General features: G+C 43.1%; 2 protein-coding genes across 7 annotated transcripts in view; both read left to right on the forward strand.

The window, feature by feature from the left end:
- Nucleotides 1-4,951, forward strand: part of ubr4 (ubiquitin protein ligase E3 component n-recognin 4) — an 81,776-nt gene extending 76,825 nt beyond the window's left edge. For all 6 annotated transcript variants that reach the window (XM_061783825.1, XM_061783835.1, XM_061783852.1 and 3 more), the window contains 4 exons: nt 803-1,027; nt 1,122-1,212; nt 1,887-2,049; nt 3,815-4,951. In XM_061783825.1, the coding sequence (XP_061639809.1) occupies nt 803-1,027; nt 1,122-1,212; nt 1,887-2,049; nt 3,815-3,879 (544 nt within the window). In that variant the 3' untranslated portion in view covers nt 3,880-4,951. The remainder of the gene's footprint in view (nt 1-802; nt 1,028-1,121; nt 1,213-1,886; nt 2,050-3,814) is intronic.
- A 9,598-nt stretch (nt 4,952-14,549) lies between these two features.
- LOC133483148 (transcription factor HES-5-like) lies at nt 14,550-15,792 on the forward strand. Its single transcript, XM_061783889.1, has 2 exons — nt 14,550-14,818; nt 14,926-15,792. Exons 1-2 carry the CDS (start codon nt 14,762-14,764, stop codon nt 15,337-15,339), a joined length of 471 nt encoding a protein of 156 aa, XP_061639873.1. The 5' UTR covers nt 14,550-14,761; the 3' UTR covers nt 15,340-15,792.
- The last annotated feature ends 7,031 nt before the right edge of the window (nt 15,793-22,823 follow it).

Raw genomic sequence — 22,823 nt, forward strand, 5'->3', positions numbered from 1 at the left:
ACAATACCCTTTTTCAGGAATGGAAAAATTAAATCATCGATAGGTTTTTGGGATGAAAATGTTCAATGAGCTCCCTGTCAACCAATGGTTTTCAGACGGTAAAAAGTGCCCCCAAAGTAATGTGCCCCCCACATACTTTTAAAGTTGTTCCCCCGCCCCTGATAGGAGGCATTACAAGACACACAACTGGTTGATGTAGTTCATTTGCATACATTTACTGTACCACTGTAAAAACCAGAAAAGGTAAAAAATTAAGCTGTTAAAAGTTGTATGGTTTAAAAAAAAAAAAAGATTTTAATTGCGCAGATAAAAGACCGCAGGTTACAATTAGACTACTGTAAAAACTATAAAAAATGCACAGGTAAAAATAAAACGACCGAAAACCCTGCAAATAATTTGTGCAGGTAAAAGCTACTGTAAAAACTCAAAAGGTTGCACAGGTAAAAATAAACCTAAACAGAAAAAAGTTACGCACGTTAAAAGAAGACTACCGTAAAACGCCCAAATTGACTACCATAATAAAAATTAAGTTTCGGGTGTGAAAAGAAGACAACTGTAAATTTCCCAAACTTTGCACGGGTTAAAATAAGACAAAAAAAAAATTAAGCTGGTTCGATTTAGTTTGCCAAAATAATCTAATAATAGGCCTGAACCAGAGTCAATCTATTAAAGACCTCTGATCTACTACACATTCCAAGTTGTAATCTTTTATAAGGCTGCACAAATGATAGAGGCGTAGAAGAGATTTTAAACAATAATTTGTGGCTTATGTATTATTGGTATCCCTTCCCAAACCCTGCAGGACACGGGCTACTTCCCGAGAGGAGAAGAACCTGCAGAGTTTTCAGGAGCAGCTGTGTGAGAAATGGGTGGAGAGCTCGTATGAGGTGGAAGGGCCGCACTACTACACTGTCCTGGCCATGCACATCATGCCACCCGAACGCTGGAGAACCTCACGGATTTACTTCCTCCGGAGACTCCTGGTCAACGCACACGCCCGCAAGGTGTCGGCGACCAGCGCCAATAAGTACGTCTCGAATGTGAACATCTATGAGTGACTGCGCTTTTAAAGCACATGATTTGAAATGACGATCTTTGCTCTCCTTCCTTCCTTTCCTCAGATTGACAGATAAATCACCAAAGGAATATGCAGTCTATCGCTCTCCCCTTCTCTTCTGGGGCTTGGTGGATCTCGTCTATGACATGTTCAGGGTAACGTACTAAAACTCAAGAGTGGTACCTTGACTTGTGAGTTAAATTTATTCCATGACCATTCTCAAAATGAGTGAATAGTTGCAACACAAAAAAAACTTTTTGTTTGAACAATAAATATCATCTTTGTAGTGTTATTCAATTGAATACAGGTAAAAGGATTTGCAAATCATTGTATTCTGTTATTTACGTTTTACACAACATCCCAACTTCATTGGACTTAAGTTTTGTAAAAAGTTGAATAAAAACATAACATTGACCCCTGTCTTGGATCCAAAACAAATATATCAGGAGGGGAATATGAACAATTTTCTTCTTAAATACATCAAAACAGAATAAAAAATGAACTATATATTTGGGCTTCACATTTTGTGTAAAACAGACTAACCAATGACAGATTGGTAAGGAAACACAAACATAGGATTAATAATAATCAAATTAGCAACATTTACGCAATTAACATATTTCTTCTACATTATGTTCTTATTCTGGAAGGCAAAGTGTACCATTTCTGGTAGCGGAAAGCAAATAATCGACCAAGCGATAGTTTGTAGCTCAAAAAACACGTTAGTTGGGAGACTCATAAGTCAAGGTGCCACTATATTTAGCTTATTGGCTGCAGTGATTCCGATAAAGTCTCTCAAACACCTTTTCTCGGCCTTTTGGCTCTGCAGAAAGTTCCCACCAGCAACACGGAGGGTGGCTGGTCCTTCTCGCTTGCCGAATACGTGCGTCACAACGACATGCCCATCTACGAGGCCTCGGAGCGCGTGCTCAGGGCTTTCCAGGATGAACTCATGCCCGCCGAATCCTTGGCGGAGTTCTTTGATGTTGTAGGTTAGTATTACATGCACACACAAAACAGAGGTATGCAGTTCTTAAAACAACCTAAAAACACAAAAGTGATGTAATTTCTAGACTTTACGCCGATTTGATCGGGCTGATTGGTATCGGCCGATATGGAGCATTTTATGTTGATCGGGTGATCGGCTTTAATGACGTCATTGATCGGCTCCGCAAAAGACTAACTCCTTGTGCCGCGTGCACAGTATATTTGAATCCTAAAGCGAGTTTATTTTTAGCCTTGTCGCATGTCTTTTGACGTAGTACTGTAAATATCTTGACGGCCAAAGAAGTTATTTAAAAATAAAAAAATAAAAATAACCTTGGCGGTGTGGGACAGACAAACACGTCGGAGACAGACAACACGTAATGCCCGGATCAGACTACAAGACAACTTTGCTCTTTCACGATTGACTACTGCAATAAAATCTTGTATTCTGCATCCCGTTTTTTACGATCATTGGGCTTTATCATGTCAACTCAAATGCGACCGGATACACTCGTTACCGTGGCGATGACAACAAAAGTGGAGCGAGCCGACGGTATTATACGGACAAAAACGTGTGTTGGTGGTCACCAGTGCTCAGGACAGGAGAGGATGTTCGTTTAAGGCTTGCTTGGGGTATGTTCACGTACTTTTAATACGATCATGTCATGTCATGTTGGTTTGACCTGACTGATTAGAATACACGATCTGACTCGAGCAGTGATTTCCAACCTTTATGGAGCCAAGGAACATATTTTACAATTGAAAAATCTCACGGGACACCAACAGACAAAAATGTCACAAAAAGGGGATACATTAATTACTGTATTTACTTCCTGCCATCTAATAGAAGACCATTCATTTGTTCTGTCTGGCACTATGCCTCACTGGCATAAATAGAGGAACAAAGATGCATTATTTATTGTAAATATATATTTTTTTAGCAATTAAGTACACAAGTATATACAATAAATGAACAGAACTTTTAAATAGGCATATCCCTTCATCTTGTGATCGGATCGGTGATCGGTTATCTTTTTTTTTTTTAAACTCGCTGATCGGTGATGGGCCCCAAAAATCCTGATCGTGTAAAGCCTAGTAATTTCAAATATGAATAACTAGATCCTACGCAAACGAAATAGGCGTAATATTTAAATGTTAAAATATTTTTCAAAATTCCAACAATATTCAAACTGATATCGATTTTATAAGTAATTTCAGAAAGAAACTGATTTAATATCGCCTCAATTTTAGCTGCATAGAAGAACAAGTGGTAGCAAGTGTACTGTAACTTTTCATCTTGAAAAAAAGTAAAACTGAATTAGTTTACATCATTAAAATTCAAATCCTTTGAGAAAGAATCATTTGTAGTGTGGTTCACGGGCTCCCTCTCGTGGTATGTGAAGAATGCATTTATTTTTTTTTTAATCCAGGACAGTTCAATTGTTTTACTTTTAAGTACAATACATTTACATTTGCATCTTTTGCAACTGTTTCTTTTCAAACATTTATTTAGGTACAATTTTAAACTCGTAATGTTCGAGTGGCTTGGAATAAAACCTCTGCCTCATGTTTGATGAACACTTAGGCCTACTATGCTACTGTCATTTTGGTCATTATTTGTCATAGTTGGAGAGCTAAGTATTTCTTATGAAGTGGTAAAGGTTTTAGAAGCACTGATCTCAAAACATGATGACAAATACATTTGTTTTTCCTTTACCAGAAATAACAACAAACAACTGACTATTAAGATCCTTTGTCGACATGTTTCAGGTCTCCTCTCTGAAATCCCAGATCCGGACCTCTTCCTGCAGGATTTGTTGAACTCTTTGCCCTGATGGGTATCCACCCACACACCAGTTTCCCAATCAAATCTGCATCACAAGTACATTTGGGACAGCCACCAAATAAACACTTTTCCCCGTTGTGCACACAGTGTATACGCCACGCTTTGTCTTCCCCCCCCCCCCCACACACACACACACACACACACAGACATGCCGTCATCCCCGCTCTAATGATAATCTTCAATTGAACCTTAAGCAGAATCTATGTGTAGTCTTGTAATACACCATGACGTTGCACACAGAGCTAATTCTACATAAAGCAAACACAGATGACGACGCCCCATGTTGAGCTGAGGGCTTGATTTGGTTAAGCGGATGTCCAGTGGCTGCAAATTGGGCCCACAACACGATGAGTGCGCTATTCAGTTTTATCTTGTTTTGCTTTCGTTTCCTATTAAAGGTTTTGGTCAGTGTGTTTTAAAATGGCTGAGAACCCCCTCACGTGCTTGTGATCTAACTTATCCTCCTTTGGTCGTCACGTTTGGTCCTAACTGGAATTTGAGTGAAAGATGCCATTTTTGTTTCGTGTGTATGATCAAGGTTTTATTTTATCAACCTCGCAAGCAACAAGAGAGAAAAAAAAAAGGAAAGTAATGATGAGTAAGTTTTATTTTCATCCTTGACACTATGCCTTGGTCACCTTAACCGTTTGTCAGAGTTCATCTGTTGCCGTGATATTTTAGATCGCCTACATAATAAAGCAGATGTACATTATATCCCTAAACACTTTTTTTTTTCTCCCTCTCCACTTAAGGTTTTGCATTGGATTATTATTATTATTTTTTTTTTTTTTTAATTAGTGCTCCAATGGAAGTTGTCCCTCAAAAAAGAGAGGAGGGAATAAAGGTAGCAACACAGCTGCTGTTTCTCCACAGCAAGGTGCGGCTGAGTTTTATGGTCACCGACCTTGAGCAAAAGTAGTGGTTTGCCAGCTGAATGCATGGTGTGGACTTGACTCACTTTATTGTTCATTCGCCCGCTGCTACAGTTGTTCAAATGTTGCTGAATGTCTGCTTTTTGAATTAGCCCTATTATTAATAAAGTTGATATATGGTAACGATGATTTGAGTTTGAAATGTCTTTGCAAACGTTCACTTTTTTCGTGACACAATATGTCCAGCAGGGTTTGCAGTAACACCTGCATTTGTCACTATTTAATCCTTGTGCCATCCTCAAATTTACTAACCTAACGACACCTTTGAGAAACACCTTTTGAAAAAAGACTTTTGGGAGAATATTATATGGACTGACTAGATGAAAGTTGAGCTTTTTCGAAGGTGCCTTGTTACATCTGGTGTAAAAGTTGCACATCACACCAACAGTTAAACGTGGTAGTAGTGTGATGGTCTTGGACGACTTAGCTCCTTCAGGACTTGGAAAACTTGCTGTGATTGATGGAACCATGAATTCTGCTCTTTTAACAGAAAATCCTGAAGGAGAATATTCAGACATCAGTTTGTGATCTCAAACTGCAGCGCACTTGTTCTGCAGCAGGATAATGACCCAAAACACACCAGCAAGTCAGCTTCTGAATGGCTGAAAAAAAACAACATGAAGGATTTGGAGTGGTCGAGTCAGAGTCCAGACTTGAGTTCCATTGAAATGCAATGGCATGACCTTAAAAAGGCCGCTTGATTTCAGTTGTTGCTGCTGAGGATGGCACCACCCAGTTATTAGCTATAAGGGGCCATTACATTTTCACAGCACTGGATTTTCTGGGTTGTTTAATTTCTCACAGCGGCCGACATGTTAGAGCGTCTGCCTCACATTTCTGAGGACTGGGGTTCAATCCCCGGCCCCGCCTGTGTGGAGTTTGCATGTTCTCCCCGTGCCTGCGTGGGTTTTCTCCAGGCACTCAGGTTTCCTCCCACATCCCAAAAACATGCATGGTAGGTTCAGTGAAGACTGTAAAATTACCCATAGGTGTGACTGTGAGTGTGAATGGTTGTTTGTTTATATGTGCCCTGCGATTGGCTGGCGACCGGTTCAGGGTGTACCCCGCCTCCTGCCCGATGATAGCTGGGATAGGCTCCAGCACTCCCGCAACCCTTCTGATGATAAACGGTTCAGAGAATGGATGGATGGATTTCTCACACTGTTAGAGCAGTCACCTGCAGAAACCCTGAACTGGTCGCCAGCCAATCGCAGGGCACATATAAACAAACAACCATTCACACCTACGGGCAATTTAGTCTTCAATCAACCTACCACGTATCATGTTTTTGTGATGTGGGAGGAAACCCCTGCAGGCACGGGGAGAACATGCAAACTCCACACAGGTGAGGCCGGATTTGAACCCGGGTCCTCAGAACTGTGAGGCAGATGTGATGCCGAAACCACAATAGTGAGCATTATAAAACAGTGGTGGGTGAATTGATCCAAATGGATAATATCAATACCAAGTCAATTTTTTTTTCAATGCAATTATTATGGGCATCGGTCCTCCGAGGATTTTCACTAATTGCGGTCCGGCCCGGTCCCTATCCCTTAATCCAGTACTTTTTTCATACTGATAGCAGGGGTGGGGTATGGTGCCTTTTTCATGTATTTGATGATTGATTATTCATGTCTTTGATGTAGATTAGTTTTCCAGTGACGTCGCACATCTCTGGACACGGCCACAGCTTATTGCAAGCGTTCTTAACATTTAAAAGTAAGTTTGAATATCCGGAATTAACATTGTAGATATCAATGTCTTTATGAGTGGTCATAGTTGGATTTTTCATTCAAGATTGTGGCATCTATAGGCAATGACGAGCTTTTTAAGGTGGGGTGTCAATTCCATGAGGATTTTCGCTATTTGCCGCAGGCAAGGCCTGTATCACTGTATTTATTTCAACTTTTGTGGATATTTAAAATAACATCACTGTAGTACAATACAAAAATTAACACCAGTATATAATATGCATCAGCATAAACAAACATCCTTTGTACAAAGGAATATGGCTTTTTTTCCCCCCCACAACAAAGCATGACAACGTGATCTTTCTGAGACCACTTTCAAGGAATTTTAAGGCTCACAGTGTAGAAAGGAAAATAATTCAAGGCCCACTTTTGGACCAATCAATCATTTGGGAGTTAAACCCCCAAATAAAAAGGTTTAATGATACCAAAAAAAAAAAAGCTCAATTCATGCAGCTTAATATGAAACATAAATCGTTAAGAGTCCATTGGTCACGGGCAGCACAGCGGGGTGACGTCATCAGCGGGCGAGGGAAACACGCGCAGAGCCTCCCTGGATGATTTGGTGTAGCCGTTGTGGAAGATGAAGGTTTTCTTCACCGCGAAGAAGGACACAGTCTTCTCCCACGCGTCCAAGGTCGCGCCGGACATCCCTGCGCTGAGTTGCCTCTGCAAGGCCGAGCCCACCCTCGCTGCTTTGTCTGTGCACTTCCTCTCCATCAGCATCACCTTACACATGCTGGGGATGAGGACGACACATTCCAAAGGTAAATCCAGTGCAATTAGCGCAAGGCTTCCATGTTAACCCTCCTGTTAAATACCAATTCTATTTACACCAGGAAACCTAATTGGTCCATTCATGGATCATTTGTACAAAAAGTACGGAAACACTGAACAGTTGAACATGCGCATTCAAAAGTTTAGAGGTCAAATTAAGTTCACCAGTTAACTGTGTCGTTATAGTGCATTTTACGTTGATCCTCAAATTTCGCCCGAAAGAAGTATATCCCTAATTTTAGCCTGCCTCGATCTCTAAAACCTCTGACATCATGGAAACTACAGCGGTGCCTTGAGATACGAGATTAATTCGTTCCGTGACCATGATTTGACCGTATCTCAAATCATCATTTCCCTATTCAAATGAACGAAAATGCCATAAACCACTTCCATCCCCCACCCAAAAAACCAAACAATGAAACGTGGTAATGTGTATTGTAATAAGAAAAAAAGCACTCAATGTTGTACTTTATAAAAACATGCAGTAATGACATAATTAAATAGAAAAGGTTTATCTTTCTGATGTGCCCACTTTAGCCACCTGGTGGTAATATAAGACAGACAGACAGATATACTGTTCATTGTAAAATCTGAACTCTTTTAGCTCATCAGTACGGCACTAATATTGGTCTTTCGCAAAGGGTAAAGAATATGTACTATTATAATGTCTGTCTACATCTATTGCTGCACTGTTTGTCTTCAATTTGCTGCTTAAAGAGATGGTAACGCAACATTGACAGTATTTAGCGTTAGCATTAAGCTAGCACACTGAAGGGTTAAGCTATGTGGTTGTTTTAAATACACAAAGTGTAATTTTCTTTTTTCATGTTTAGTTTGACGGTGCTCTTGCAAGTCAAAGCAAAAAAAAATCATCTGAACGACAGCTCGTATCTCGAAAAAAATCAAATGTTGATTCACTCATATCTCAAGGCACCACTGTATTATCGTCTGAAAAGTATTGCATCGGTTTGTCTGCCTCATAGTTCTGAGTACCAGGCTTCAAATCCCGGCCTCGCCTGTGTGAAGTTTGCATGTTCTCCCCGTGCCTGTGTGGGTTTTCTCGGGGCACTCCGATTTCCTCCCACATCCCAAAAACATGCGCGGTAGGTTGATTGAAGACTCTAAATTGCAAATAGGTGTGAATGCTTGTTTGTTTATATGTGCCCTGCGATTGGCCGGGTGACCAGTTCAGGGTGTACCCTGCCTCTCGCCCAAAGATAGTTGGGATAGGCTCCAGCATGCCCGCGACCCTTGTGAGGATAAGAAGGTACAGAAAATGGATGTATGGATGGATAGTTTATATCGCATTATTAACACCATTACCAACCATTGCAATCGATCAGTAGTGGACCTTGCATTTCGTTCCAGGGCCTTCAGTGGGCACTTACCCGACTTAATCCACCTCCTAATGCAACCACCATCACGGCAGAGTTATAGAAACCACAAATATTTTACAAAAACACACCACTGACAGAACAGTTCAGAACTAATATTTATCTCATAACATGAAAAAAATGTAAATAAAATACTCATCTGAGATGCTGATGATTGAATGTATTAATGTGTTTTGCTGGTCGAACTGAGCTTGTTCTGACCAACCAATCAGACGACAGAAAACAGAGGCGAATTTGATTGGTTAAAGAAACAGTCCCATTTCTAATGCAGTTTAGGCTACATCGGCCAGCACTACTTTTTTTTTTTTTTTTTTTTTTGAAGATCCTAGGCAAATTAGATTGACATGGCAGCACACAGAGGCTCAAATCTGCTTGGACAGAAAAAAAATCCAACACCCACTTACACATATAGTATGTACAGGAAGCAGTGCAGCCAAGAGAAATGCAACGAAATGATCAGAATAGACTTTTGGGAATAAATTAAAATAAATACAATTAAATAAACAATAATAAATAACAGTAATAAATTTCAAGGAACAAATCTGACTCTAACATTAAGTATAAGAGTTTAAGCATGTCTACACTTACGCTGTGTGTTGCTCCCTCATGCTGCCGTTCCCGTTGTAGTCCAGACTCGTGTCACAACGGCCCCCCAAGACCCCTTTTTATACCCTCTGCCTTCGATTTGGGGCCCTGGTTCTCATGGCGTTGGGCCAATCGCAAATAGGCGCTATGACAATGCAACATGGGAATAAATGAGTTGAATTCATCACGTACAAAGGCTTCAGTCGAAACAAACAGGTGGGTGGCCTCCCCGACCCACACTAGCTTACTGGCCCTTGTCACCGCCAGCTGATGAGTGGTGGGAACACGGACGGAAACATCTGCCCCAATACTTCTAAATACAACCCCAATTCCAATGAAGTTGGGACGTTGTGTTAAACATAAATAAAAACAGAATACAATGATTTGCAAATCATGCTCAACTTATATTTAATTGAATACACTACAAACACAAGATATTTAATGTTCAAACTGATAAACTTTATTGTTTTTAGCAAATAATCATGAACTTAGAATTTTATGGCTGCAACACGCTCCAAAACAACTGGGACAGGGTCATGTTTACCACTGTGTTACATCACCTTTTCTTTTAACAACATTCAATAAATGTTTGGGAACTGAGGACACTAATTGTTGAAGCTTTGTAGGTGGAATTCTTTCCCATTCTTGCTTGATGTACAGCTTCAGCTGTTCAACAGTCCAGGGTCTCCGTTGTCGTATTTTACGCTTCATAATGCGCCACACATTTTCAATGGGAGACAGGTCTGGACTGCAGGCAGACCAGTCTAGTACCTGCACTCTTTTACTACGAAGCCACGCTGTTGTAACACGTGCAGAATGTGGTTTGGCATTGCCTTACTGAAATAAAAAGACGTTGCTTGGATGGCAGCATATGTTTCTGCAAAACGCGTATGTACCTTTCAGCATTAATGGTGCCTTCACAGATGTGTAAGTTACCCATGCCATTGGCACTAACACAGCCCCATACCATCACAGATGCTGGCTTTTGAACTTTGCGTCCATAACAGTCCGGATGGTTCTTTTCCTCTTTGGCCCAGAGGTCACGACGTCCACAATTTCCAAAAACAATTTGAAATGTGGACTCGTCGGACCACAGAACACTTTTCCACTTTGCATCAGTCCATCTTAGATAAGCTCGGGCCCAGAGAAGCCGGAGGCGTTTCTGGGTATTGTTGATAAGTGGCTTTTGCTTTGCATAGTAGAGTTTCAAGTTGCATTTACGGATGTAGCGCCGAACTGTATTTACTGACATTGGTTTTCTGAATTGTTCCTGAGCCCATATGGTGATATCCTTTACACATTGATGTCGGTTTTTGATGCAGTGCCGCCTGAGGGATCGAATGTCACCGGCATTCGATGTTGGTTTTCGGCCTTGCCGCTTACATGCAGTGATTTCTCCAGATTCTCTGAACCTTTGGATGATATTATGGACCGTAGATGATGAAATCCCTAAATTCCTTGCAATTGTACGTTGAGGAACATTGTCCTTAAACTGTTCGACTATTTTCTCACGCACTTGTTCACAAAGAGGTGAACCTCGCCCCATTTTTGCTTGTGAATGACTGAGCAATTCAGGGAAGCTCCTTTTATACCCAATCATGGCACCCACCTGTTCCCAATTAGCCTGTTCACCTGTGGGATGTTCCAAACTGGTGTTTGATTAGCATTCCTCAACTTTCTCAGTCTTTTTTGCCACCTGTCCCAGCTTTTTTGGAACGTGTTGCAGCCATAAAATTCTAAGTTAATGATTATTTGCTAAAAACAATAAAGTTTATCTGTTTGAAAATTAAATTGAAGTATATTCAATTAAATATAGATTGAACATGATTTGGAAATCATCAATCAAAGCACAGATTTATTTAACTTCACAGCATAATTGCCTAATTCACTTTGAATTTACTATCACGATATCAACAAAAATACCATAGTGCTTTAGTACTTGCTAAAATATGTCTTTATGTCTGTGGAAATGTCCAGTCATCAAGGTCATGGGTTGAATTGAGGCAACTGGATTCTTATGGTTTGTTGAATTTGTTGTTGTTGTTTTTTTTTTAATCGTTTTCAAAAAATCCCCCCAAAATTACTTAGGCTATTATGCTATTAGGCTAACGATTTTAGAATTATGATTAAATTAATTCTGCTGGCCGTATTTTCCCCACTTTAAAAATCAATAAATAAATAATTTTGATTGTGTTATTATACTTGTTTAATGAGTAAACATAGAGTGGCTCACATTGACTCATGACCATCGTTGGTAAGAAACAGACAACAGGATGGTTTAAATGGGTCTATCTTACCCTCAACATAACAGGAGGCTTAAAATGTTGCTGTGATTTTTTTGTCACCTCTAACCGTCGGGGAAAGTACAGCAAACATCACCAAACATACACAACTCTCACCATGCATGCACACACACGCACACACACACACAAAGTATATTCTTTAACTCAGTCTCTATTTCAGCCTCCAGTTCTCACGGTGAACGTCTCCCAAATTCACAAAAGCTTACCATGAGTCCAGATGGTCTGCCTGGAAGCCCTGTTGATAAGCTTGTGCTCCTCTCTGTGTGTGTGTGTTGGGGGAGTTGGGGGGGCGGGGGGGTCGTTCACTCAATATCTCTGTTGAATAGGGCACACTTCCTTTGTGTGGGCGGCCTCAGTGTCATTAACGCTGTAGTGTGGGAAGCTCGAAAGCACCTCATCTCCCACGTTCAGCACAAGGCAGGGGAAAGAAGCGTGTGACCAAGACATGGCCAGCTGCAGCCTGTGTGTGTGTGTGTGTTTGTGTGAGTGAGAGGCATAGTGCAGAAGTGTGTCAGGCCATGGGAACGGGGGAGCAGGCAGGAGTGTGTCGGATGCGTGAGCTTGTGCTGGGAGTGTGTGGACGCTTAGTGTGTGTTTACACATTGCCGTCTACTGTGAAGTACGCACTCGCACGTACACTGCTTCAAAGGGACCCACTGACACATATAAGTCAGTTTGCACTGTTCTCACGCTCATTTGGTGTTGATGTCCAGCGACGACAAATAAGAGCAAATATGACATTTGCTTTATGTGTTGATGTCCAACAGCGACAAATAACAGCAGATATGACATTTGGTTGATGTGTCGTTTGTGCATTTCAATCAGCAGGTACAACAAAATGCAGCACTGATGACATCGTTTTATAAAGAACGGCCCTCCCCAATTTCTATTGATTTTGAATATTTGAACCTGTATTTGTACAAACTCCCAACTTCATTGGATTGGATTTTTGTGTGTGAAACCAGAGTACCCGGAGAAAACCCACGCAGGCACGGGGAGAACATGCAAACTCCACACAGCCGGGGCTGGGATTTGAACCCTAGTCCTCAGAACTGTGAGGCAGATGTGCTAACAAGTCGTCCGCCGTTTCTCTAGGACACAGGTGTCAAACTCAAGGACCGGGGACCAGATCCGGCCCGCCAAGATTTTAAGTGGCCCACAAAGGGAAAATCATATGCATTAACTTCCATGATTCTGGTTAAAATCTGTACCGAAATTTCAAATTGTCATATATCATAAATGATAACATTGAGATATAAGAATTTTTGTGTTAACAAACAATAATAGTTGAAAAACCCATTACTCTTGATTTCTGATTCCAAAACTAGTTCATACATTTCGTGTGTAAATATGATGAGGCGATAAAAGATTTTTATGGTTTCACAGTCATAACGGCCCTCTGAGGGAAACCGTAACTACAATCTGGCCCGTGACAAAAAACTAGTTTGACACCCCTGCTCTAGGACCTCTTAGCCTAATTCTATGTGACATGGTCTTAAAAGAGATTTGCTACTAAATCTTTGAAATGAGGATGATTACCTAAGAGTACATATCACTTACAGATGGGATAAAGTCACTCACACATTTGCAAGTCTAATCCAGTCAAGTCAAGTTTTCGTGTCATCATAACAGTGAATCGAGTCAACTTGGAGTCCAAGTCACAATGATTCAAGTCCCCATTTTTGCCAATGTGGATAACATCTGGATGAAACAACAACAACAACATGCAAAACTTTCTAAGAGAATATTATGCATGTTAGTTTACGTTAAATTGTCCAAAAAGTATATTTCTTAATTTGGCCCTGATGTCTTAGCATTAAGATAGTGGACTCAAAGGCAAAGTTATGCAGTTGCTTAAATCCATCCATCCATCCATCCATCCATTTTCAACACCGCTTATCCTGGTTAGGGTCACGGGGTGCCAGAGCCTATCCCAGCTGACTTCGGGCGAAAAGTGGACTACACCCTGAACTGGTTGCCAGTCAGTCGCAGGGCACATATAGACACTGACACTGAGTGGGAACTGATCCCACGCTGCCTGCACCAAAGTCAGGCGAGTGTACCATTACACCATCAGGGACTCTTGTTTAAATCCATAACATTTCATTCTCTTTGTTTATATTTAATTGACAGTAAACTGGCGGCACGGTGAACGACTGGTTAGAGCGTCTGCCTCACAGTTCTGAGGACCTGGGTTCAATCCCCGGCGCCGCCTGTGTGGAGTTTGCATGTTCTCCCCGTGCCTGCGTGGGTTTCCTCCCACATCCCAAAAACATGCATGGTTGGTTAATTGAAGACTCTAAATTGCCCATAGGTGTGCATGGTTGTTTGTTTGTATGTGCCCTGCGATTGGCTGGCGACCAGTTCAGGGTGTACCCCACCTCCTGCCCAAAGATAGCTGGGATAGGCTCCAGCACTCCCGCGACCCTTGTGAGGATAAGTGGCTCAGAAAATGGATGGATGGATAAATGTTAACTTTGGGTGGAATGAAACAGCTTAAAGCCTTTTTTTCTTCTTCTTTTTTCAAATGGCAGCTTGTTGTCCTGTGAGTTGAGTTGAGTTTACTGCCACCATCTAACCCTGTAGCTCAAATGTGGAAGAAAATAATACTTATTCATCCATCCATCCACAGGTATAAGAAACCGATTTTTTTTTTATGCGCCACGTGCGCACACTGTCAAATTGACTGTGTGTCATTACATCACGGGAGTGTGGCGTGCTTCCCTCTGAGGGTCACCACTTTCCCATATCAACACAAGCAGTGGGTCAGTAAACCCACCCACCAAACCCCACCCTCCCGCCCGCCATGTCCCCCGTCGCCGTCCCCCCCCCACCTACGTCCTCCTCCAGCGCCCCACCACGGCTCTTTTCTCTCCCAATCTATCCCCCCACCTGCTCCCCGGAGACACGCTCCATTGTCCCTGGGGCCATAAACATTTCATTGAGCATGTGGCGGCCCTGCCTGCGTTCCTCTGAGCCCTTCCCGGCTTTCCCATTGGCTCGGGGAGTGTGAGAACCTCAGCTGAGCCAGAGACCCACACATTCATATGGAGATTGGCATGTATAAATACAGGGAGGAGGCAGAGAGGAAGGCAGCTCACACTTGGAGAGCGAGCAGACCTGGCTGCAACCATGGCTCCCACTGTTTACGGACCGGGTCACTTCTTCAAGGAGACTTCAGTTCACAAGGTAAACCACATTCCTCACTGGGCGTCTCTCTTGAAACGAACCAACGAAGTGTCGTTGTAAACCTTCAACAGTTCCTGGGGGCTCAATGGTTACGCTGTCTTTTTCAGCTGAGAAAGCCAATGGTGGAGAAGCTGCGGCGAGACCGCATCAACACCAGCATCGAGCAGCTCAAGTCCCTGCTGGGCCCCGAGTTCCTCCGGCAGCAGCCCGACTCCAAGCAGGAGAAGGCCGACATCCTGGAGATGGCCGTGTGCTACCTGAGGAGCTGGCAGCAGCGGCAGCGTATCTCCTCCTCCTCCTCCAACGGCTACGCCCACTGTGTTCATCAGGCCGTCAGCTTCCTCTCCCACTGCAAGGTACAGAGCCCGGCCCAGAGGCGACTGCTCGGACACTTCCAAGACCTGCAGGCGTCCAGCGGGACCAGCAGGGGCGCTCCGATAACCCCGTCGCCCCCGGGCTCACCTCTCAGCTCCTGTAAGGGTGCCAGCCCGGCTGGTGTTGCCCTGTGGAGGCCCTGGTAGATGCTGAGGACCACAAGCCACAAGCTAAAGACTCTGTGAAGTCAAGTTCTTTTGGGTCACTGGGTGGCCAAATAGGCGCCATCTGCCAGTATTCCTTTGGGAGGATTTGATGAGGTTAAGGTTTTACTGAACGACTTCCATCGTCACCGTGTGACCGTGTGTATTGACTGTGACATCGCACCCACGTTGGGTTCAGATTTATTGAAGAATTGTTTGTCTTTGATACTGTGTATCAGTTAAGCGTCCTGCAATGCATCCTATGGATTCACTCGTGCTGTAAATCCTATTTTGATTGAACACTATTGTGTATGGCTTTATGTTCGACAACACATCTACATGTCTTTACAATGCTATTGTTCAGAATGGATGATTGTCATGTTCTACTTTGAATGCCTTTTGAAAAGGAATGTTGTGCTTCCCTGAGAAGAAAATAAATAAAAAGCTTGCAAATCCTATACTCTTCACGTGTTTATTCCAGAAAGTGTCACAGGATTAAAATGATGACACAATGAAATCAGCATTTGTTGCACAATGTGCTCAAGGAAACACTGGCAACTGTGTCAAAGCAGATGTCTGGGTAATTTATATAGGATGTTAGTATACACTATATCAATGTTTCCCAACATTTTATTAGAAAATATATCACAAAACAAAAATCTCACAAAAAGTATGTACTCAAAAGAGTATATACTGAAATAATGATGACCTTTTCTCAATTTACTCACGACTTGATTACTTAGTGTGAAATCTGGGCCGGTTTAGTTGAACACAAAGCTTGTATTCTGCTGTATAAATGCAACATATTTACATTATTTGTTGTAAATAAATATGCCAGACAAATATGCCGCAGCACACTTGTTGGGAATCATAATTATAGAATTATAAGAATTATACCATGATTTCATATTACTGTTTTCGTCAAATGCTTTTCACGTGAACCTTCCTGTTATGTGTTGGGTCGAATTGACCCATCCATGCATTTTCTATAGCACTCATCCTCATCAGGGTCACGGGTGAGCTGGAGCATATCCCAGCTGACTTTGGGCAAGAGGCAGGGTACACCCTTGACTCATTGCGCACCGACTGCACCAGTGGTTCTCAACGGTTGTCACCCTGGGCCCCGCATTTTGTTCTTGCCGCCAAGTCGCAAATCACTTTCACTGAAGTGAAGAACAATAATGAACATAAATTGTTCAAAAATAGCCTTTGGAAACATATGAATATCATACTGTCTTTTTAAGCATAAAAACACATGCTTACATGTTCAAAATGCCTCTCAGAGCACCTTAAACTGAGGAGGAGCATGACAACTTCATGTAGAAAAATTAATAAAGTAAAATTAGCTTCCATAATTGCACAAAATACCGCTACAAATTGTCACTTATCTTGGCAATGATCTTCTCTTTTTAGAAATGTCAAAATAATGTTATTTTCCAAATAGGTCAAGTCGAACGTGGCATACATTTTGAATATTTGACTGGAGAGGGGGTCCTCAGTTGACTGCGGTACACTACAGAACATCCATCCATCCATCCATTTTCCAAGCCGCTTATCCTCACAAGGGTCGCGGGTGTGCTGGAGCCTATCCCAGCTATCTTCGGGCAGGAGGCGGGGTACACCCTGAACTGGTTGCCAGCCAATTGCAGGGCACACATAAACAAACAACCATTCACACTCACATTCACACCTAGGGGCAATTTAGAGACTTCAATTAACCTACTATGCATGTTTTTGGGCGGCACGGTGGCCGACTGGTTAGAGCGTCAGCCTCACAGTTCTGAGGTGCGGGGTTCAATCCCCGTCCCCACCTGTGTGGAGTTTGCATGTTCTCCCCGTGCCTGCGTGGGTTTTCTCCGGGCACTCCGGTTTCCTCCCACATCCCAAAAACATGCATTAATTGGAGACTCTAAATTGCCCGTAGGCATGACTGTGAGTGCGAATGGTTGTTTGTTTCGATGTGCCCTGCGATTGGCTGGCAACCAGTTCAGGGTGTACCCCGCCTCCTGCCCGATGACAGCTGGGATAGGCTCCAGCACGCCCGCGACCCTAGTGAGGAGAAGCGGCTCAGAAAATGGATGGATGGATGGATGGATGCATGTTTTTGGGATGTGGGAGTAAACCGGAGTACCCGGAGAAAACCCACGCAGGCACGGGGAGAACATGCAAACTCCACATTCACATTCACAACTTTGGACAATCTGGAGTCATGAACCTAATGTGGATGTTTTTGGAATGAGAGATGAAGTTAGAGAAAACTCCCAAGAAAATATGGAGAGCTGAGATTCAAACTCAGAACCTCAGAACTGTGAGGCAGACTTACTAGAAGTCTGTGCTGCCCTAACTTGACCCATTTGAAGGATAAATAAATACAACGTTATTTGAAATGAAAAATGAGTAAAATGTCATCGATCTTTGTGAGGTAGTTCACTGACTATTGATTGAAATGGTTAGTAATTGAGTTACCAGTTAGAGATAAACAGCGTTTATTTGAATATTTTGGCCTTATAACATTTCAGGAAAACTGACACAAGATCATTATTGCTGTCACTGCCAAACGAATGCAATGAAATGAAAACAATGAGCTGCCAGAGGGGTGAAAACTGGATCATTAACTTGAATTAATTATTGTGAGCTGCTTTTAGTATGCAGTCAAGTGCCGAACATTATTGGTGGCTATGGAAAGCCCCCTTCCCAACTCGAGCAAATGTGAGTTGCACCCATATACTTGATTTCACTGCAGGTGTCTGCTGCCAAAAAGCTTGTGTTCTCATGCAATTCTCATCTGGTTGGTGCACATTGGGTGACCCCCACCCCCTGCCCCGTGCGTCCCACTTGTGTTGTGGTGGTCGGGGCGTGCTGTCTCGTGCTTGAATTATGTGTCAAGTGCCTCTAAAGTCTTTGACAACTATTTGTGTGTGTGTGTGTGTGTGCGCGCGCGCGTGTACAACTTGTGTTTGGAATGTGGCATTCCTTTCCTGGGACTTTCTCAGGGTCTAGTTGGCCAAGCCAGATGGCCCCACAGACCTGAGCCCCCCCCCACCACCACCCACTTCCAACAAGAGATCAAACACCGTAGCTAATGTGATGTGTAACAAGACACACTTCCATTGTTCCTGCCCAGGGGCCGAGCTGAATGGCCACGGACTGTGGGAAACGACAGAGAGCGCACTCACAGAGGGATGGCTTGACGTGAAGACGCTCTCTGTTGCCGACCAGCCCCACTTTATGGCAGGAATTCTGAAGCTGTGCAAGTGGGAGGGGAACTCGTCTTCACACACACTTGTGGGCAAAAATAGAGACCTCCGGCAGGCCCAAACAAGACAGCCAAGCAATGTAGAAGACATAAAGAAGATGACACATAAAGAAACTACTGTGTCTTTGGATGGAGGCCACACTGAAGAGAAGGTTTATGTGCTGAGAGCCAGTATAGATAGATAGATAGATAGATAGATAGATAGATAGATAGATAGATAGATAGATAGATAGATAGATAGATAGATAGATAGATAGATAGATAGATAGATAGATAGATAGATAGATAGATAGATAGATAGATAGATAGATAGATAGATAGATGGATGGATGGATGGATGGATGGATGGATGGATGGGTAGACAGATTTGGGGTCGTTGCAATGAAGACAGTTGACTCGACGCAGATGGTGCAGAGATCGCGTGTATTTTTGTGTGTCTGTGAGTGTGCGCGTGGGTGTGTGTGCGCGCGTGTGCTTCTGCCCTGCAACCACAAAAGATCAATTAACATTCCCAGTTGAGCAGGGAGGAGCGGCTCGGGGCCTTTGTAGTGCATTGAGCCTGATGGTGGGAACTGGTGGGAAAGTGGGCGCACAGGCCTACTCACACTGAACACCCATATCGAGGGGGCCTACTCCATTACTACAGTACCGCTACTCCACTACTCTCTCTAAGGAGCGCTGATAATGCCATTTAGTTGACACTAATGTGACATGTCACGTCACCACACCACCTGCAGGCAAAGTGTGCCGGCCGGCACTGGTTTGGCGCTGCAAATATCATCATGCGACATAAGGTCCAGACACCAAATAGCCAAGAACCTTGAAAATAAGAGTATGTAAAGAAGAGGAGGAAAAGACTCCCACTCGCGACTAGGCTAGTATGTATTAGCCGGTAGTGGGGTCATGGACCAGCGATGGACTGGCGTTGGCTATGTCCAGTACAAACATTCACGCCTATTGGCAATTTAGCCCACGTATGTTTTTGGGATGAAACCGGAGTGCCCTGAGAAACCCACCCAGGTACGAGGGGAACATGCAAACTCCACATATACATATGCAGGAAGTCCTCGAGTTACGACGCACTCGACCTGCGACGTTTCGACTTTACGACGCCCGTGCCTCGTCCGCCATTTTGTCAAAGCGCCATCGTGTTTCTGCTTAGCTAGTGCATAGTGCTTGTCTGTGTTTGTGCGCCGGGAGTATCTTTGCCTTTTTTCACACTCTCAGCAGTAATGGTAAGTACAGCATCTTATTTTTTAATTTTAATTAATTTAATGTATTTTGGTTTCTTTATACGAAGTGTTAACCTTTCCTGCTACGGTCACCTGACTGTGGTCGGGAGACGCAGGGGTCAACTCCCTTCTCTCTTCAATAAAGGCGCGAAGCACCGATTTGCTGCTTTAATGGCTTTATTTGCACCTCTGCACATTCAACGTCAGCGGGTCCTCCGCTAATCGCTACTCTTACCTGGTCGCCGTCACTACACTTGCCACTGTACACACTCGCACCGGCGCGCACTCCTCCCTCCTTCGCAGTCCCGCCGGACGACGCCTGCGCAGTCCCGTCTCACTCACACATCGACGCACACGCGCACACACACTGAGCTTGCTGTCACAATCACGTGGGACAATACCCGTAACATAAGTATTTCACTGTAAATTTCGACTTTAACGGTGAAATCCGACTTAAGCGGAAATTCGTGTTACGTCGCCAGCGTAGGAATGGAACTCCTTCGTAAATCGAGGACTTCCTCTATACACACACACACATGTATATGTATTTACACACACGTATATGTATATACACACACGCACACACACAGGATACGCAAAGTAGTCAGACCCCCTTTTTCACTTTTTTATATTGCAGCCATTTGCTAAAATCCATCCATCCATCCATTTTCTGAGCCGCTTCCCCTCACTAGGGTCGCGGGCGTGCTGGAGCCTATCCCAGCTATCATCGGCCAGGAGGCGGGGTACACCCTGAACTGGTTGCCAGCCAATCACAGGGCACATACAAACAAACAACCATTCGCACTCACAGTCATGCCTACGGGCAATTTAGAGTCTCCAATTAATGCATGTTTTTGGGATGTGGGAGAAAACCGGAGTGCCCGGAGAAAACCCACGCAGGCACAGGGAGAACATGCAAACTCCACACAGGCGGGGCCGGGGATTGAACCCGGGTCCTCAGAACTGTGAGGCTGACGCTTTAACCAGTCGCCCACCGTGCCGCTTTGCTAAAATCATTTAAGTTAATTTTTTTCAACATTAATGTACACACAGAATCCCATATTGACAGAAAAAAAATGTAATTGTTGACATTTTTGCAGATTTATTAATAAAGAAAAACTGAAATTTCAAACAGCCATAAGTATTTAGAACCTTTGCTCGGTATTTAGTACAAGCACCCTTTTGAGCTAATACAGCCATGAGTCTTTCTGGGAATGATACAACAAGTTTTTTACACCTGGATTTTGGGATCCTTTGCCATTCCTCCTTGCAGATCGTCTCCAGTTCTGTCAGGTTGGATGGTGAACGTTGGTGGGCAGCCATTTTAAGGTCTTTCCAGAGATGCTCAATTGGGTTTAAATCAGGGTTCTGGCTGGGCCATTCAAAAACAGTCACGGAGTTGTTCTGAAGCCAATCCTATTTTAGCTGTGTGCTTAGGGTCTTTTTTGAAGGTGAACCTTCAGCCCAATCTGAGGTCTGAGCACTCTGGAGAAGGTTTTCTTCCAGGATATCCCTGTACTTGGCCGCATTCGTCTTTCCATTGATTGCAACCAGTCGTCCTGTCCCTGTAGCTGAAAAACACACCCACAGCATGATGCTGCCACCACCATGCTTGACTGTTGGGACTGTATTGGACAGGTGATGAGCAGTGCCTGGTTTTCTCCACACATGCCACTTAGAATTAAGGCCAACAATTTATATCTTGGGCCCATCAGACCAGAGAATCTTGGAGTCATTCAGGTGTTTTTATTAACAAACTCCATGCAGGCTTTCATGTGTCTTGCACTGAGGAGAGGCTTCCGTCGGACCACTCTGCCATAAAGCCCCGACTGATGGAGGGCTGCAGTGATGGTTGACTTTCTAGAACTTTCTCCCATCTCCCGACTGCATCTCTGGAGCTCAGCCACAGTGATCTTTGGGTTCTTCTTTCCCTTTCTCACCAAGGCTCTTCTCCCCCAATTGCTCAGTTTGGCCGGACGGCCAGCTCTAGGAAGGGTTCTGATCGTCCCAAACGTCTTTCATTTCAGGATTATGGAGGCCACTGTGTTCTTAGGAACCTAAAGTGCAGCAGAATCTTTTTTTGTAACCTTGGCCAGATCTGTGCCTTGCCACAATTCTGTCTCTGAGCTCTTCAGGCAGTTCCTTTGACCTCACGATTCTCATTTGCTCTGACATGCACTGTGACCTGTAATGTCTTTTATAGACAGTCCAATCAGTATAATCAAACACAGATGGACTCCAATGAAGGTGTAGAACCAGTTCAAGGATGATCAGAAGTAATGGACAGCACCAGAGTTAAATATATGAGTGTCACAGCAAATGGTCTGAATACTTATTGCTGTGTGATATTTCAGTTTTTCTTTTTTACTAAATCAGCAAAAATTTCAACAATTACGTTTTTTTTCTGTCTATATGGGGTGCTGTGTGCACATTAATGAGGAAAACAATGAACTTAAATGATTTTAACAAATGGCTGCAATATAACAAAGAGTGAAAATTTTAAGGGGGTCTGAAAACTTTCCGTACCCGCTGTATATATATATATATATATATATATATATATATATATATATATATATATATATATATATATATATATATATAAAAGCACATCTGCCTCACAGTTCTGAGGACCTGGGTTCAAATCCCGGGCCCGCCTGTGTGGAGTTTGCATGTTCTCCCCATGCCTGTGTGGGTTTTCTCCGGCTACTGCGGTTTCCTCCCACATTCCAAAAACATGCATGGTAGGTTAATTAAAAAGTCTAAATTGCCCGTAGGTGTGAATGTGAGTGTGAATGGTTGCTTGTTTATATGTGCTCTGCGATTGGCTGGCAACCAGTTCAGGGTGTACCCCGCCTGTCGTCCGAAGATAGCTGGGATAGGCTCAAGCACGCCCTCGACCCTAGTGAGGATAAACGGTATGGAAAATGGATGGATGGATGGATAGATATATATTAATATGTATTAAAGTTAATATATTATAATATGGTTTAATGTTT

This window comes from Phyllopteryx taeniolatus, chromosome 1 (assembly GCF_024500385.1).
Source record: "Phyllopteryx taeniolatus isolate TA_2022b chromosome 1, UOR_Ptae_1.2, whole genome shotgun sequence".
Classification (NCBI taxonomy): domain Eukaryota; kingdom Metazoa; phylum Chordata; class Actinopteri; order Syngnathiformes; family Syngnathidae; genus Phyllopteryx; species Phyllopteryx taeniolatus.